General features: G+C 47.1%; 1 protein-coding gene across 7 annotated transcripts in view; it reads right to left on the bottom strand.

Annotated features, from left to right (window-relative positions):
- Positions 1–1,056: 1,056 nt before the first annotated feature.
- LOC125464056 (paxillin-like) overlaps positions 1,057–18,309 on the bottom strand; it is a 171,273-nt gene continuing 154,020 nt past the window's right edge. For all 7 annotated transcript variants that reach the window (XM_059655130.1, XM_059655131.1, XM_059655132.1 and 4 more), the window contains 2 exons: positions 5,988–6,136; positions 1,057–2,864 (listed from right to left, as the gene is read on the bottom strand). In XM_059655130.1, the coding sequence (XP_059511113.1) occupies positions 2,598–2,864; positions 5,988–6,136 (416 nt within the window). In that variant the 3' untranslated portion in view covers positions 1,057–2,597. The remainder of the gene's footprint in view (positions 2,865–5,987; positions 6,137–18,309) is intronic.

Raw genomic sequence — 18,309 nt, 5'->3', positions numbered from 1 at the left:
TTTTGCATTATACACCTACCCAGCATCCCATTAAAATTATTTATGCAAGGAAGATTCGAAAGTGAGCAGTCACATCTCTGAATCTCAAGGTTTCAGGTTCAAGTTCAAAACTCAAGCCTAACCTTCCCCCTACCCCCACTGCAGTACCAACAGCATGCTGCACTGTTGGAGATGCTGCCTGTCAGATGAGATTTTAAGCTGAGCTCTCAAGTCGATATAAAAAAATAGAGGCATTACTTTGAAGGAGTAGGAGGGAGGGGTATCCCTGATGTCCTGGCCAAAATGAATCTCTCATCATGCTAGATTACCTTGTCATTCTCACGTGGTGATTATGGGAGCTTGTTGTACACAAACTAGGTTCTGCATTTCCTAAGTTACAACCATGACTAACTTCATAGGCGAGAAGGCACTTTCAGATACCCTAGGATCATAACAGGTGCTACATTAATGCAATGAACTTCAACAACTTGACGTGTTGCTACATATTCTGAACAGTCTTTAGCTAAGGAAGTTTTAATTCCTGAAACCTTTGTTAGATTTATTGAAAATGCATTTATTTGTGAGATCAAAACTCATGTATTCCTTCTGAAGTATATTCTTATAAACTTCAGGATTCTTGAAACTCCTCTGTCATTCCTGCCACAATCTCTGAACACTTCTAAAAGTGCAGTTCTGAGTAACTGCTTCTTCCAAATTTAAGTCATATTCTCTTCTCCCCTGAACTAGGGGCAATGCTTCAAGAGCAACTTTTGATAAAATAATGCACAACACATTCCCAACTCGCTTCAGTTTCAAAAAAAGGAGACACATGGATTAATATCATCAACTGTTTCTCTTTCCACAGCTACTGCTAGACCTGATGAGTTTCTCCAGTACTTCCTGTTTGTTATTTCAGATCTCCAGCAGGCACAGTATCAGAGGTAACTTTTTATATTCCTTTTTCAAAAAAGTATACAATTCATCTACATCTTCCAGCAATTTAAGGATGGATTATTTTGCAACAATATCAGATTTCCTGTACTCTATAACAAGTGAAAATAATTCCGACAAAGAAAATAAAGTGAAAAGCAACTTTTATTGGCAAAGAAAATCATGAGATTATATGTGCAAGCCATGATTAAAGGTTGTACAAAGATGTAGTTAAGCACAGGTGATTAATTATCATTGATCAGAGGGCAGGAATCAGGACTATTTCATCACATTAGTTTCTTTCATTCTTACATGATTCCCTTTGGTTTAATGGCAGGTTGAATTCAATGCAATGTAAACACTGGTTTAATTAGGCTTCAGTTGGATTGATTGAACCTGATCAAAGTGGCACTACAATGATTATAACCTCTGCTGTTACCATTGTTTTAAAAAGTGAATTATCCATAAGATGAAAGATAAAATATTACAACACATTTTCAAGGAAGACCCAAAAGCTCCACAGCAGGAATTAAGACTTTTCATAAAAAGATAAATTATTGGCAAATTAGGCAATGGAGGAACATGATAAAAATACAGCAGGTTCACAAGTGTGACATGTTCTGTTCATGGACATTAGCTTAGGACATACCTCAAAGACTAAAATGAGTTTTGTGCTATAAAAGTGAATAGGCAATGTCCTGTCTAACAGTCCTCTGGGTTTTCCAATTAAGAATCAGTCATTAATATTGTAAGAAAGCACAAAAAATACCAACTCTACAATGTGCTAGCATCTCCTACACATCAGATGCGCAGCTTACAAAAGTGGTTGCCATGGTTTTAAAAATCACAAAGCTCTAACATGAAAGTTCAGAATTCTGAGATATTTTTGATAACTGAACCCAGAAGATAAAAAGATACAGTACTGTAAAGTTTCTATCAAATACAGAAGATGACTCTTCTGTGCCCCCTACATAGGACAGTGAGATTGTAGCCATTGCTGAGAAAAATTATTGCTTCTGTTATAGTCAAAGGCATTGCTGACATCATGGAGACACTGGTGTACGACAAAGAGAACTTTCTCAAAAGATACCTCCTGTTTTCCAGTACCATCACCCAAATTTCACAAAGCTTCTCGAAGGCTTTGCTTCCAGTTTAACTGGGATCATTTTAGGATTGCTCTGGCGTGTTACCGTATACTACTTCAGGGTTGGTTCAGTTATAGTTATAGCACTGTGTTTAGTTTATCTTTACTACACAAAACCACCTGCATTACATTTACTCTGCATTGCTGTCAGTGACGTTGTGAGGTTAGATAGGTCTGTGCAGTTCTTAAAAAACAGACAAACAATCTAATAAGAGCTGAGCTGGATCAATCTTCATCGCAATTTATTTTCTATTGCCGATTATGGACTCCATTGATTAGATTCTTCATACAAACCTACTACAGAAGGCTACTGTCTTGGAGTTGGGGGGAGGGGGCATTATGGCACTCTTACCACCACATCCAGAGAACGTACTTTTCTTAATCTCTAAAGGAAAGGTGATTTATCCAGAAGATAAGTGTTTAGTTCAGTCCAAGATCTGTAAAACCCTAAGTTGGAGTTGACTCTTCCATTGGCATGTACGTGGGTGAGAATTTCTGGAACTGCAGGAATGATTGAACTGAACAAGTAGCTGTTGGGATGGATCTAACAGAAGAGCTTGACAAAGCAGTTGTGACAGTAGGGTTTGTCATTTTGTTCCTTGAAGGTGCCCTTGTTGAGCTGTTTCAGGCAGAAAGCACAGACAAAATGCTCTGGGTGAAACTTCTTCCCCATGGCAGTGATACAGCGTCCTGTGATAGGCTTCTGGCATCCCGAGCAAAGCGAGTTGCGACGTTCATGGTAATGCATCTCACAGTATGGCTGCCCTTCATGTTCAAAAAAGCTGCCATTTATGAATGGGGTGAAACATTCCTACAAGTGAAACAGAACAATACATCTTAAAATAGTGGATTGTTACCAGTTTCTCATTAAAAACTTTCTAATTAGACACTATACAGCCAAGTACTCAGCCACTCCCCATCCCCATATCATTACTGATACATCATAATCTATTCTGTTTGTAATTTATCTGTTCATAATCTGTTTGTAATTTTTATTAATGACTTGGACGAGGGAATTGAAGGATGGGTCAGCAAGTTTGCAGACGACACAAAGGTCGGAGGTGTCGTTGACAGTGTAGAGGGCTGTTGTAGGCTGCAGCGGGACATTGACAGGATGCAGAGATGGGCTGAGAGGTGGCAGATGGAGTTCAACCTGGATAAATGCGAGGTGATGCATTTTGGAAGGTCGAATTTGAAAGCTGAGTACAGGATTAAGGATAGGATTCTTGGCAGTGTGGAGGAACAGAGGGATCTTGGTGTGCAGATACATAGATCCCTTAAAATGGCCACCCAAGTGGACAGGGTTGTTAAGAAAGCATATGGTGTTTTGGCTTTCATTAACAGGGGGATTGAGTTTAAGAGTCGTGAGATCTTGTTGCAGCTCTATAAAACTTTGGTTAGACCGCACTTGGAATACTGCATCCAGTTCTGGGCGCCCTATTATAGGAAAGATGTGGATGCTTTGGAGAGGGTTCAGAGGAGGTTTACCAGGATGCTGCCTGGACTGGAGGGCTTATCTTATGAAGAGAGGTTGACTGAGCTCGGTCTCTTTTCATTGGAGAAAAGGAGGAGGAGAGGGGACCTAATTGAGGTATACAAGATAATGAGAGGCATAGATAGAGTTGATAGCCAGAGACTATTTCCCAGGGCAGAAATGGCTAGCACGAGGGGTCATAGTTTTAAGCTGGTTGGTGGAAAGTATCGAGGGGATGTCAGAGGCAGGTTCTTTACGCAGAGAGTTGTGAGAGCATGGAATGCGTTGCCAGCAGCAGTTGTGGAAGCAAGGTCATTGGGGTCATTTAAGAGACTGCTGGATATGTATATGGTCACAGAAATTTGAGGGTGCATACATGAGGATCAATGGTCGGCACAACATTGTGGGCTGAAGGGCCTGTTCTGTGCTGTACTGTTCTATGTTCTATGTTCTATTCCACAATTTGTTTCCTTAATTTCACACCATGGCAACACAAAACATGTGACGATTGAGTTTACAGAGAAACTAAATCCTAACAGTGAGAAAACCTAGAATTTAACCCACAGGAAGGTCTTCAAAATTAAGGTTGGGGAAAGGCAGAAAATAAACAACATTAAATTACTTTATCTTCATAGACGACACCTTGCTTACGATACTACTAGCAGGTTGTAAAGATCTAAACTACCTGCATAGGACTCCTTATTTTAGCTACAGGGAAAATATAAACATAGCATCAGTCTGAACAAATAGAAGAGAGTAAGAGAGAAACACAAAACAGAATCAAGCCAGAAGAAATAACATTGCAGGTTTTTAAAAAGATTGTTAATTGCTGGCAGAATTGAGACAACAATTTCTTTCATAGAATTCCTACAGGTGGAATCAGGCCATTCAGCCCAAGAAGTCCACACTGTCCCTCCAAAGAGGAGCATCCCACCCAGACCCATTCCCCTACCCCTAGATTTCCCTTGTCTAACATCCCTAGATACTATGGACAATTTAGCATGGCCAATCCACCTCACCTGCACATCTTTGGATTGTGGGAGGAAACCGAAGCACCTGGAGTAAACCCATGCAGATACGGGAAGAATGCGCAAATTCCACACAGACAGTAGCCCGAGGCTAGAATCGAAACCGTGTCCCTGGTGCTGTGAGGCAGCAGTGCTAACCACTGAGCCGCCCAAGGTCCGATGGTGCTTGTCACTCAAATCTTTTTTAACAGGATCCCCAGGAGGGAGTAAAGCAGCACAGTGTGTGTGTGTGTGTGTGTGTGTGTGTGTGTGTGTGTGTGTGGGGAGGGGGAGTGTGAGACACACACACACACACACACACACAGTCTGTCTCTCTCTGTCCCACGCAAATCTGTGGGGTGAATCGGCATTTACGGATTTGTAATTTGGCATACATTCTCTTCGTTCAAAAAACATAATATTAGTAGACAATCAATGTGGCATTTTATAAAGTCGAGTTTGGAAATTAAACCAAAGTGACTCCAAGTTAAATTACAGACAGACAGACCCAAAATGCATAATCTGACCTGAGACATCATCCTGGTACACTAACAAAACCTTTATTTTACCTCATAGCAGTGACTTCGAATAAATTGTGGGATTTGCGTATTAATCAGTCAAAACCTGCATTTCCTTTCTAACTGATTATAGATTTAACAGTCATCTTATGTTTGTTCAATACATTTGAATCTGTACCGTGACCATTTGATCTTTTGCTTATAAAGTCTGTGCCTGATGCCACCTCTCTCTAACACCTGAAGGAGCAAAACTCCAAAAGCTTGTGTTTTCCAATAAATCTGTTAAATTATACGACATTAGGTTATAGGCTAAGTTATACAAAGCAGTGATGAGAGCAGATCTTAAATACTGTGTGCAGATTTGATCTCCCTATTGAAGACAGTTCAGACGAGGTTTACCAGATGGATACCTGGAATGATTGGGTTGTCTTAAAACAAATAGGGCTAGTTTTCACGTACTTTTAGATGAATGAGAGGTCACTTATTTAAAGTGTATAAGACCATTAGTGGTCTTGCCACATAGGAGGAGGAAAGGGTGCTTCCTTTTGTGGGTGAGTCCAGAACCAGACTGTTTAAAACTCAGTGGCCACACTTCTAGGACAGAGATGAAGAAAACCTCTTTACTCTCTCAAAAGTTTGTGCATCTTTGGAACTCTCTTGTTTCTGAAAGTGAAGAAAGCAGGAAGTGTGGCAACTAATTGGGTATTTTTAAGGTAGAGATGGATAAAGTTTTAGTAGACTGTGTGAATCCAGGGTTATTGGGGTTGATAGGAATATAGAATTCAACACATGAACAGATCAGCCATGATATTTTTGAATGGCAGAACAGAGCAGAGAGGTCAAATTGCCTATTTCGGCACCTATTTTGTACGTTCATACAATTTTACCAGTAATTGGTTTTCAGGTATACAGTCAGGATCTTTGACTTTTCTTACCCGACAGACAAAGCACTCTGGGTGCCATAGTGAATTGAGGGCTGAGATGTAGTTTTCCAAAATAGCGCGTGCACAACCGCCACACTTTGGAGCAAACATATCAAAGTAATCTTTGCGACAATAGGCCTTCCCATCTTTTTCATGGAATCCTGCAAACAAAGCAAAGGAAATGGCAAAGTAGAAGCAGTTGAGATAATCTCAATTTCACATGATAACTTAATAAAATCTTCAATGATATTCTTCCCGTTCTTAAAGCCAAGAAAATTAAAACCACAATGGAAAAAGCTTAACCTAGTATGGATGTCTTATTAGAATTACCTAGAGTGAACTAGAACTAATGGAAAATGCATCAGGTAAAAATGCCCAAATCGAAGTGCAATGTTGTGAAAATATGACATGAAATTATTATTTTCGTGCAGTCACAGAAGGTAAAGATCAGGAGTTAACATCAAATAAAGTAACTTACAGAATAATGCCACTATCACTCCCAAAATAAGAGCATCACTAGACTAATGCTTCTAAAATATTCTTGACTGCCTTTTCCGTTCTAGACATGTAGCTGCACTGGAATGGAGTGAGTGGTTGCTCGATTTTTTGTCTTCAAGCATCATGTAAAATCCAGTGGAAAAAAGATACAACATAAACTGTAATTTGACATTATAATACAATTATATTTTAACTTAAAAATTTTCCTGAATAAAATGATGATTTGGCAAAATTTTAGATCAGTCTGACCAAACAGAGTAAATTATAAGAATGAGAATGTTTTCCTGTATTCATATTTTCAGCAAAATTATCTGCTACTTATAATTACATGTTCATATTTACAATTTTCCCAAAAAACAGAAGAAATTTTCCACTATGAAGATAGGGTTAAATTCCATCCTCTTGGGGATTGTTAAGCACAAGAAAATAATGATTTCTCATTTTCCCCCCATTATGTAAGCATCCAACTCAGGCAGGAAGTGAAGAAATCACCCAAAACTATTTTCAAACAGGGTATTATTACTGTCAAGTTTATTTGTCCTGGGCTGTAGACTCTGACTGAGAATGTGATACACTGGAGGATAAAACAAACTGCAGTGTTATTTGACACTGGCAAACAACACCAAAGATTACAAAGTGTGGAGCCGGATGAACACAACAGGCCAAGCAGCATCTCAGGAGCACAAAAGCTGACGTTTCGGGCCTAGATCAAGGGTCTAGGCCCGAAACGTCAGCTTTTGTGCTCCCGAGATGCTGCCTGGCCTGCTGTGCTCATCCAGCTCCACACTTTGTAATCTTGGATTCTCCAGCATCTGCAGTTCCCATTATCACCAACACCAAAGATTAACCTGGTTCTATATGATAACACTTAAATGAAGCAAAGGTATTTGGTACTGTTTTGATGATGATCACAGGTCAGTTTTTTAAATGCTTCTCCTACCTACAAAAGGATGAGTGCCTGAAACAAATATTTAACTTTCATTAATAAGAAAGAAATAGAATTGGTATAGGTTCGAATTACATTCATTGTCACATGCATAAAAAGAGAGTTACAAGGTTTTTTCATACGTGCAAAGTGTCACCAGGCTTCGGTGCCATCTTGACACATTGATATAACAGCGAGTTTTGAGAAGATTTGAAGCTCAGGTTGAGGTTCTGGATGTAGGTTTGCTCGCTCAGCTGGAAGGTTAGTTTTCAGACGTTTTGTCACTTTTTTTTATTTGAAAAAATATACTTTATTCATAGAATGTACAAAAAATAAAACATTTATACACCTACCCAGTCATGAAAGCCACTCCGGGTTACCCAGGGGGTACGTACACCAACTAAAGGAAAAAACAAAACAGAGAAAAAAAAAACAAAGCAAAGAAACCACCCCGGCAGTCGTCACCCCGCACAGTCCCAGTTGGCCCCCTGACCAGTTGGGGAAGGCGCCAGCTGGGCCCAGTTACCAGATAGGGTTCTTTTTCCTATTCTGGACGAGGGGGTTCATACGGTGGTCTTTCCCCACTGTGCCTTGGCGGCGGCTGCCCAAGCTTTAGCGCGTCCCTCAGCACGTAGTCCTGACCTTGGAGTGCGCCAGCCTGCAACACTAGGTCGGGGTCAGTTCTTTCAGCTGGCAGACCAGCAAGTTGCGGGCAGACCAAAAAGAGCGTCTTTCACCGCACTGATGGTCCTCCAGGCGCAGTTGATGTTGGTCGCGGCGTGCGTCCCCGGAAACAGCCCATAGAGCACTGAGTCCCGCGTTACGGAGCTGCTCGGGACGAACCTTGACAAATACCACTGCATCCCCCTCCAGACCTCCTGCGCATAGGCACACTCCAGAAGGAGGTGATCGACAGTCTCGTCCCCCCCTCCCCCGCAGCCACCTCGAGGGCAGCGTGCGGTGGCGCAGAGATTTCGGGCATGCATAAAGGATCTCACTGGCAGAGCCCCCCTCACCGCCAGCCAAGCAATGTCCTTGTGCTTGTTTGAATGTTCTGGCGATGAGGCATTCTGCCAAATGACTTTGGCAGTCTGCGTGGGGAACCACACGACGGGATCCACCCTCTCCTGTTCCCGAAGGGTCTCGAGGATACTACGTGCTGACCACTGCCTGACGGCCTTGTGGTCAAAGGTGTTTCCTTTCAAAAAATTTCTCCATGAACGACAGGTGGTACGGAACGGTCCAACTACTCGGAGCGTTCCGCGGCAACGAGGCCAGGCCCATCCTTCGCAACACCGGGGACAGGTAGAACCTCAGTAAGTAGTGACACTTGGTGTTTGCGTACTGAGGATCTACGCACAGTTTGATGCAGCCGCACACAAAGGTAGCCGTCAGGGCGAGGGTGGCGTTCGGTACGCCCTTTCCCCCATTCCCCAGGTCTTTGTACATGGTGTCCCTGCGAACCCGGTCCATCCTTGACCCCCAAATGAAGTGGAAGATGGCCCGGGTGACCGCAGCGGCGCAGGTCCAGGGAATAGGCCAGGCCTGCGCCACATACAACAGTACCGAAAGCCCCTCGCACCTGACAATCAGGTTCTTACCCGCGATGGAGGGGGACCGGAGCGTCCACCTGCCCAGCTTCTGCTTCAATTTGGTGATACGCTCCTCCCAAGTCTTAGTGCACGCCCCAGCTCCACCAAACCAAACACCCAGCACCTTCAGGTAGTCTGTCCTGACGGTGAAGGGGATGAAGGAGCGGTCGTCCCAGTTCCCAAAGAACATGACCTCGCTCTTACCCCTATTGACTTTGGCACCCGAGGCCAGTTCAAACTGGCCGCAGATGTCCAACAGTCTACTCACCGACCGACGATCGGTGCAGAAGACGGTGACATCGTCCATGAAAAGGGAGGTCTTGACCTGAAGGCCTCCGCTGCCTGGGATAGTCACGCCCTTCAGGCTCACGTCCTTCCTGATGGATGCGGCGAAGGGATTCACACAGCACACGAACAAGGCAGGAGAGAGCGGGCAGCCCTGCCTGACTCCAGATCTAAGAGGAAAACTGTCTGATTCCCACCCGGTGATCGAGACTGCGCTAACGATGTTGGCGTAGAGCAGCCGGATCCAATTGCAGATGCCCTCCCCAAACCCCAATTTGGAGAGGACGTCCCTCATGTAAGCATGAGAGACCCTGTCGAAGGCCTTCTCCTGGTCCAGGCTGACGAGGCAGGTGTCCACCCGCCTGTCCTGTACGTAGGCGATCGTATCCCTGATGAGCGCGAGGCTCTCAGTGATCTTCCTGCCCGGCACAGCACAGGTTTGGTCAGGGTGAATCACCGACTCCAGGACAGACCTGACCCGGTTGGCTATGACCTTGGCCAGGATTTTGTAGTCCACGTTCAATAGTGAAATGGGACGCCAATTCTTAATTTCTTCCCTCTCCCCCTTCCTCTTGTAAATGAGGATGATGATGCCCTTCCTCATGGACTTGCACATTTCCCCTGCCCGAAGTGCACTATCGTACACCTCCAGCAAGTCCTGGCTGACCAGGCCCCACAGAGCGGAATGCAGCTCGACCGGTAAGCCGTCGCTTCCGGGAGTCCTATTCCTCTCCAAGGACTTGAGGTCTCTGGTCAGCTCGTCCAGGGATATCGGCCGGTCCAGCCACTCCCTCGTGCCGTCGTCTAAGACCTCCGTGATAGACGACAGGAACGACTCGGAGGCCGTGCTGTCCGTGGGCTTCGTGTCGTACAGTCAGGCATAGAAGGATCTGCTGATCCTCAAAATGTCGGGCCGAGACGACGTCACCGAGCCGTCATCCTCCTTCAACCGGCTAAGCACAGAGCTCTCTTTGTGCACCTTCTGAAAGAAGAAACGCGAGCACGTCTCATTCTGCTCCACGGAGCAGACCCTGGACCGGTAGATTATCCAGGAGGCCTCCGCGGCGAAGAGCGAGGATTGCTGGCCCCTCACCTCGCGGAGGTCCTCCGTGACATCGACGTCCATCAACTGCAAAAGGAGCAGGTTCTGCACCCTTTTCTGGAGTCGCGAACGCTTTCCCCGCCTCTCTCTCGCCTTCTCAACACCCTTGAGGACAAAGAACCTTTTGATGTTCTCCTTCACTGTCTCCCACCAGTCGCCTGGAGACTCAAAGAGGGGTTTCACGGTTCTCCAACCGGCATACTCCCTCAAGCTCCTCGACGTTCTCTGGGGTCAACAGAGTCGTGTTGAGCTTCCATGTCCCCTTGCCGGCCGGCTGGTCGTCCTGTAAGTGACAGTCGGCCAGCAGGAGGCAGTGGTCAGAGAAGAACACCGGCTCGATGCCGGTGGACCTGACCGAGAACGTCTGTGACACAAACAGGAAGTCTATCCTTGAGCGGATAGACCCGTCTGGCCGCGACCAGGTGTACCTCTGCTGCGCTCCGTCTGCAGGGGTGCTGAAGACGTCGAGCAGCTTGGCGTCCTTCACCGTGCCCATCAAGAATCTGGACGTGACGTCCAGTTGACTCCCCCCACCCGCTGTCCCCACACCGAATCTTCCATCTGCATCAATGATGCAGTTGAAGTCTCTGCCTAGGATGACCGGCCTGGACGTAGACAGCAGGGGTGGAAGCCGCTGCAGGACGGCCAACCGCTCACTCCATACCGCTGGGGCGTACACGTTGATCAGCCTCAGGGGAGCGTTCCTATAGGTGATGTCAACCACTAGGAGGCGCCCCCCCCCCCACTACCTCCTGAACTTGAGAGATGGTGAAGTTGCGCCCCCGCAGCAGAATAGCCAGGCCTGAGGAGCGACAGTCATTACCCCCCCAACCAGATCGAAGGCCCACAGGTCCAGGCGCCAGACCATTTCCCGTACCTGCCGAGGTGCGGTATCCCGCACTCCTGCAGAAACAGGAGGTCCGCCCTGACGGTGGTCAGGTAGGCCAACGTGGACGCACATCTTGCGGTTGACTTAATGCTGCGCACATTAATGCTCGCAACTCGTACCCCCATAGTGGGCAGTGACCGCAGTACCCTCCCCAAGTCCAAGGTCCAGCCCCTCCATCTGTCCCTTCATGCCCATTGCCCGGGCTAACTGCTGGATGCTCTCCGGGCTCAGGAAACCGTCCGTGCTGCCTTCCGGGTGGCATTCCCCCGTCAGGGGTGCGGAGGCAGGAGGGTCCGGCTCCAGGTCAGGCTGGGGACGCGCTGTTTCCTCCTTCCCGCCTGGAAGTTCCAGGGGGCCCTCCAGTGCTCCAGTGGCACTTGACTGGCTGTTGGAGGGAGCCTCAGGACGCCTCCCGTCACCTGGAAGCGGGGTGCTGCTCTCCTTCCCCCTCGAGATCTTTAACTTCTGCTTCGGGTGGGCCCTCTCCGAATCCCCCTCGTCAGAGGAGCTTTTATAGCCCCCCTGTAGCTGCCTCTTCCCGCCTGATGGCTGTGGTTCCTGGGCCCGTCGACGCACCTTCCTCCTCACTTTCCGGACTGTTGTCCACTCCCCTGGGTCGCCTGTCGCCGCCTCCATCGACTCCGGGTTGTCGGGGGGGAGCGGAGCCTGCAGGGGTGCTTTGCTGGCCTCGGGCTCATCCTGCGGGGCTGGGCCCTCCTGCACGGCCTGGCCCTCCTGCACATTAGGGGGGTCCTTGCTGGGCCCTGGTGCCTTCCTCTCCTCCGTGGGCGCTGGCCCCGCATTGCCCCTGCCGGCGACCTAGGCGTAGGTGGTCCCCCGCCGCGGGCATGTCCTATAGAGGTGGCCTGCTTCCCCGCAAAGGTTGCAGCTTTTCTCTTGTGGGCAATCCTTTGCAAGGTGTCCCTCCTCCCTGCAGATGGTGGCTTTGCAGTCGGCCGCCATGTGACCTGACCTACCACAGGCATGGCAGACTTTAGGTTGCCCTGCGTAGGTCAGGTAGTCCTTGCTCCCGCTGATCGCGAAGCTGGACGGTGGGTGTACAACGTTCCCGTCTGCGCCCATCCTCAGCGTCACCTTGACCTGCCTCTTACTGATCCAGATGCCAAAGGGGTCCATGATGTCAGTTAGGTCCCCTTCCACCTTCACGTACCTTCCAAGGAACGTCAGGACATCAAGTGCTGGCACATGCAGGTTGTACGTATGTACAGTCACCATACGTCTCCTCTGTGCTGGCATCACAAACAGCGGGACAGCGGTCAATACAGAGAGGGGGCCCTCACCTCCTTTCTCCTTGAAAACCTCCAGGAAGCGCTCGCAAAGCTTGGCATCCTGAAGGTCACATCGTACAAACCTCCTCCTGGGAAATCCTGCAGGCAGTAAATGTTTGCAGCAGCGAACCCACAACAGTCCAACAGGACCCTCTTCACGAAGAAGGTGCGGTCCACAGGTGCACCTTCATCCACCTTCTTCACAGAAACACGGATGGTGTTCCGGACCCCCTGACCTGGGGCATGAGCACTTGCCGCAGCCATCGTTGCAGGTTGGCTGCTTCCCTGAACCAGCGTTAGGCCGAAGCCAGCATTAAGATCCACTGGTCGCAAGGGTGCACAGCCAACCCGACGTCCTCCTTTCACCTCCAAGACAGTACTCTCCTCCTCTCGGTCCACAAGAGAGTGGGTCTTTATTGTGTTCCAGATGTAAGCTAGTTCACTGAGCTGGACAGTTTGTTCCCAGATATTTTGTCACCATTCTAGGTAACATCAACAGTGAGCCTCCGACGAAGTGCTGGTGATATGTCCCGCTTTCTATTTATATGTTTAGGCTTCCTTGGGTTGGTGATGTCATTTCCTGTGTTGGTGATATCATTTCCTGTTCTCTCAGGGGATGATAGATTGGCTCCAAATCTATGTGTTTGTTGACGGAGTTCCGGTTGGAATGCCATGCTTCTAGGAATTCTCGTGTGTGTCTCTGTTTGGCTTGTCCTAGGATGGATGTGTTGTCCCAATCAAAGTGGTGTCCTTCCTCATCTGTATGTAAGGATACGAGTGATAGTGGGTCATGTCGTTTTGTGGCTAGTTGATGTTCATGTTTCCTGGTGGCTAGCTTTTCTAGAAAGCTAGAAGGTGCTGGGTGTTTGGTTTGGTGGAGCTGGGGCATGCACATCACCAAATTGAAGCAGAAGCTGGGCAGGTGGACGCTCCGGTCCCTCTCCATTGTGGGTAAGAACCTGGTTGTCAGGTGCGAGGGGCTTTCGGTACTGTTGTATGTGGCGCAGGCCTGGCCTATTCCCTGGACCTGCGCCGCTGCGGTCACCCGGGCCATCTTCCACTTCATTTGGGGGTCAAGGATGGACCGGGTCCGCAGGGACACCATGTACAAAGACCTGGAAAATGGGGGAAAAGGGCATACCGAACGCCACCCTCGCCCTGACGGCTACCTTTGTGTGCGGCTGCATCAAACTGTGCGTAGATCCTCAGTACGCAAACACCAAGTGTCGCTACTTACTGAGGTTCTACTTGTCCCCAGTGTTGCAAAGGATGGGCCTGGCCTCGTTGCCGCGGAACGCTCCGAGTAGTTGGACCGTTCCGTACCACCTGTCGTTCATGGAGAAATTTTTTGAAAGGAAACACCTTTGACCACAAGGCCGTCAGGCAGTGGTCAGCACGTAGTATCCTCGAGACCCTTCGGGAACAGGAGAGGGTGGATCCCGTCGTGTGGTTCCCCACGCAGACTGCCAAAGTCATTTGGCAGAATGCCTCATCGCCAGAACATTCAAACAAGCACAAGGACATTGCTTGGCTGGCGGTGAGGGGGGCTCTGCCAGTGAGATCCTTTATGCATGCCCGAAATCTCTGCGCCACCGCACGCTGCCCTCGAGGTGGCTGCGGGGGAGGGGGGGACGAGACTGTCGATCACCTCCTTCTGGAGTGTGCCTATGCGCAGGTCGTCTGGAGGGGAGATGCAGTGGTATTTGTCGAGGTTCATCCCGAGCAACTCTGTGACGCGGGACTCAGTGCTCTACGGGCTGTTTCCCAGGACGCACACAGAGACCAACATCAACCGTGCCTGGAGGACCATCAATGCGGTGAAAGACGCTCTTTGGTCTGCCCGCAACTTGCTGGTCTGCCAGCTGAAAGAACTGACCCCGAATGAATGTTGCAGACTGGCGCACTCCAAGGTCCAGGACTACGTCCTGAGGGGCGTGCTAAAGCTTGGGGCAGCCGCCGCCAAGGCGCGGTGGGGAAAGACCACGGTATGAAACCCCTCGTCCAGAATAGAAAAAAGGGCCCTATCTGGTAACTGGGCCCAGCTGGCGCCTTCCCCAACTGGTCAGGGGGCCAACGGGGACTGTGCGGGGTGACGACTGCCGGGGTATTTTCTTTGCTTTGTTTTTTTTTCTTCTTTGTTTGTTTTTTTCCTTTAGTTGGTGTACGTACCCCCTGGGTAACCCGGAGCGGCTTGCATGACTGGGTAGGTGTATAAATATGTTTTATTTTTTGTATACTTTTATTCATAAAGATGTATTCTTTCAAATAAAAAAAAAGTGACAAATCGTCTAAAAACCTAACCTTCCAGCTCAGCGAGCAAACTCACATCCAGAACTGATATAAATATGTTTTACTGCAATAGAAGTAATTTTTTTCTGCTTTTGTTCCTCTTGCGCTGCTCCTCCAGTTGCTGTGTGATGTTAGCCAGAGTCTCTGAAACAGGCTCTGGAGTCTCGGTTACAGGCCTCTGATACTGCCACACCCATGATTGCTGCACTCGAGCTGAGCGATGGGCGTGGGTGTGCAGGGGGTTCCACACCTCCTGTTCTCCATCTGATGCTCCTTTATACACTGCTGCCAGTCACTGGGGTCCTCTGCCATCGCTTTTGCCGATGCTTCTGCTCCTTCAGACACTGGGGCCTAGCTGTGAATCCGAGCCAGCGGAGTAAACAGAGGACGTACTCCTCGCTTGCTGGGCTGGATACAGCTGTGTCCATCTTGTCCTGGCATTGTTGCCACTGCCCCCAGAGGTGGAGGAGCTCCGTGCTCAGCTGAGCTACTATGCCACCATCTTGGAGTTAATCTTAGAGTTACGCCAATTGGAATTGAAAAAGACTAAAAGTAATACAAATTGAACGAGGAAAGAAGGGAAGAATTGCAAATGTGCTATTTTTGAAAAATATTTTAGATAAGCAGGAAAGATCTTCCAATAGAATTCTCAGGACATAAACCATTTACCAATTAAATACATGAAAAATCAACCTGTACACGTGCCTGTATATGTAGTGATTACTTAGGAATCTTAAATCAAGGAAATATTTGATTGGCAGCTGGTAATTTTATACAAATTGATTTAGCTGTGCGGAAAGTATAAGAAATATTCTAATAGACATAATTATCGCCACTTCATAGAATCTCTACAGTGTGGAAACAGGCCTTTTGGTCCATATGACCACAAAGCACCCACTCAAACCCACACACCTATAACCCACCTAATCTACACATCCCTGAACACTCCAGACAATTTAGCATGGTCAATCCACCCAGCCTGCACATCTTTGGACTGTGGGAAGAAACCGGAGCACCTGGAGGAAAGCCACACAGACGCAGATAGAACGTGCAAACTCCGCACAGTCACCCAAGGGTGGAACTGAACAATAGCCCTGGCGCTGTGAGGCAGCAGTGCTAATCATGTGCCACCGTGCTGCCCTAAGAGGAGTGGTAAAGATAGTCAAAGAATACCAAAGATGGTCAGCATATTTTGCCAGTGGGAGATCACATCCAACAAATTGAATTGAATATTGAGGGGAGGGGACTAAGTGTGTAGATGAGGATAGAGCATTTGATGTAGTCTACATAAACTTCAGTCAGACTTTTGACAAGCCTGGCAATGGTAGATTGATTAAGAAATGAACAGCTCATGGGATTCAGGGCAGTTTGGAAAATTCAACCCAAAATAGGTTTAGTGGCAGGACACAGATGGTGACAGTTGAAGGGTTTTATTGTGACTGAAAGCCTGGTGTCCAGTGTCGTATCAGAGGTGTGTGCTGGGTCCTGTGTTATTTGTTGTGTACATTAATGATCTAGTCATGAATGTTGGATATATGATCAGTAAGTTTGCAGATGGCATGAAAACTGGTGTGGTAAATAGTGAGGAGGAAAGCCTTAGACTAGAGGACAGTATAGACAGGTTGGCCAGATAAGCCGAATAGTGGCAAATTGAATTTAGTGGTGAAAAGTGTGAGGTATTACATTTTGGGAGACTAACTAGGCAAGGGAGTATACAACGAATGACAGGATTTTAGGAAGCACAAAGGATCAGAGGAACTTTGGTATGCATGTTCATAGATCCTTGAAGACAGCAGTACAGGTAGATAAGGTGACTAAGATGGTGTATGGGATACTTGCCTTTATTAGTCAAAGCACTGAATACAACAGCAAGGAGGCGAGAAAGGAGCTGTACATAACATTGGTTAGGTCACAGCCCAAATACTGTCTATGGCTCTGACCACCACATTATAGGAAGGATGTGATTGAACTAGAAAGGATGCAGAAGTGTTTTGCCAGGATTTACCTGTGCTGGAGCAATTCTGCTATGAACAGAGTTATGATTCAGCTGTATGAAGTTACAAGAGGCATAGGTGGATTGGGAGTAACTTCTCCCCTTAATCGAGGGCTCAGTAACTGGGGACACAGTTTTAACCAAGGGAGCAGGAGGCTTAGAGGTGATTAAGGCAATCTTTTTCATCTGGGGGAGATGATGGCCTAGTGGTTTTATCACTGGACTGCTAATTCAGAATCTGACATTACGTTCTGTGGAACCCATGGCAAATGGTGGCATCTGAATTCAAGGAAAAAAAAACAACCTGGAATTAGGGGTTTAATGATGATCATGAATCCATTGCTGGACTGTCGGATAAACCAACTGGTGCACTAATATTGTTTAGAAAAGGAAACTGCCAACCTAACCTGATCTGGCCAACATGTGACTCCAGGCCCACAGTAATGACCCAATTAAATAATACAATATGTCATAAGTTAACCATTCCACAAAGCTGGATTACAAAGTACCTGAGAAACATGTGACTAACATTTTGCATTTGCATTCAAATACAAGTTCACAATGTATATAGTTGTATACATGTCCTTGAAAGCAAGTTAAAATTATTCTTATGTTTCAGCTCTCAGCACAAAAGCTTGAATTGCTTAAAAAAAATGTTGGCTCAAATAGCCTGAAATTTCCTTGGGCCCAGTAATAGTGTGCAAGTTAAATGTGACAAGTAGTTTAAAGTTTTTGTGAAGATTTGTAGCTCAGGTGTAGATGAGGTTGTGGACTGGCTTGTTGAGCTGGTGTGTTTGATTGCAGACGTTTCATCAGCCTGCAAGGTCACATCGTCAGTGCGCCTCTGGTGATGTGTTGGTGTTCTGACCCGCTTGTTCTTTATATGTCTTAGCTTGCTGGGGTGGTTGGTACTACATCCAACTGTGTTTTTCAGCGGTTTGTATATTGGGTCCAGTTGAATGTGTTTGTTGATGGAGTTTCAGTTCGAATGCTAGGCCTCCCGTCAGGCCAATATTTCTCTCAGTCCTTGCATGATACTTTGTATATTACATTAGTTTTATTGGTTGTGGATATGGGATCATTTACGTTCATCAGTAGCTGTTGCAGGGTGGTCGTTGGTTTGTGGGTCACCCCTATACCTGGGGGTCTGTGTAGGCTTGTGGTCATCTCTGATATGTCCCTGATGTACGGTACGATGACTGGCCGTGTTCTGTCATCTCGTGGTCTGTCTCGTAGGAAATGGCAGATTGTGCTTTTTGGGTATCCATTCCTTTTGAAAATTCTGTATAAGTGCTCCTGTTCTACTTTGCGCTGTTCAGATTGCTGCAGTGCGTATGGCTCATTTGAATAATGTCCTGATGCAGCTCCATTTACAGGTATTGGGGTGGTTGCTGGTGTAGTTAAGTATCTGGTTCTGTATGCGCTAGTCTGGAAGTCCAGGCTGTTCTTATGTTCCACCATTAAGTCCAGGG

This window comes from Stegostoma tigrinum, chromosome 26 (genome assembly GCF_030684315.1).
Source record: "Stegostoma tigrinum isolate sSteTig4 chromosome 26, sSteTig4.hap1, whole genome shotgun sequence".
Taxonomy (NCBI): domain Eukaryota; kingdom Metazoa; phylum Chordata; class Chondrichthyes; order Orectolobiformes; family Stegostomatidae; genus Stegostoma; species Stegostoma tigrinum.
The sequence above is the reverse complement of the archived record's forward strand: the minus strand, read 5'-3'. Positions and strand labels throughout refer to the sequence as shown.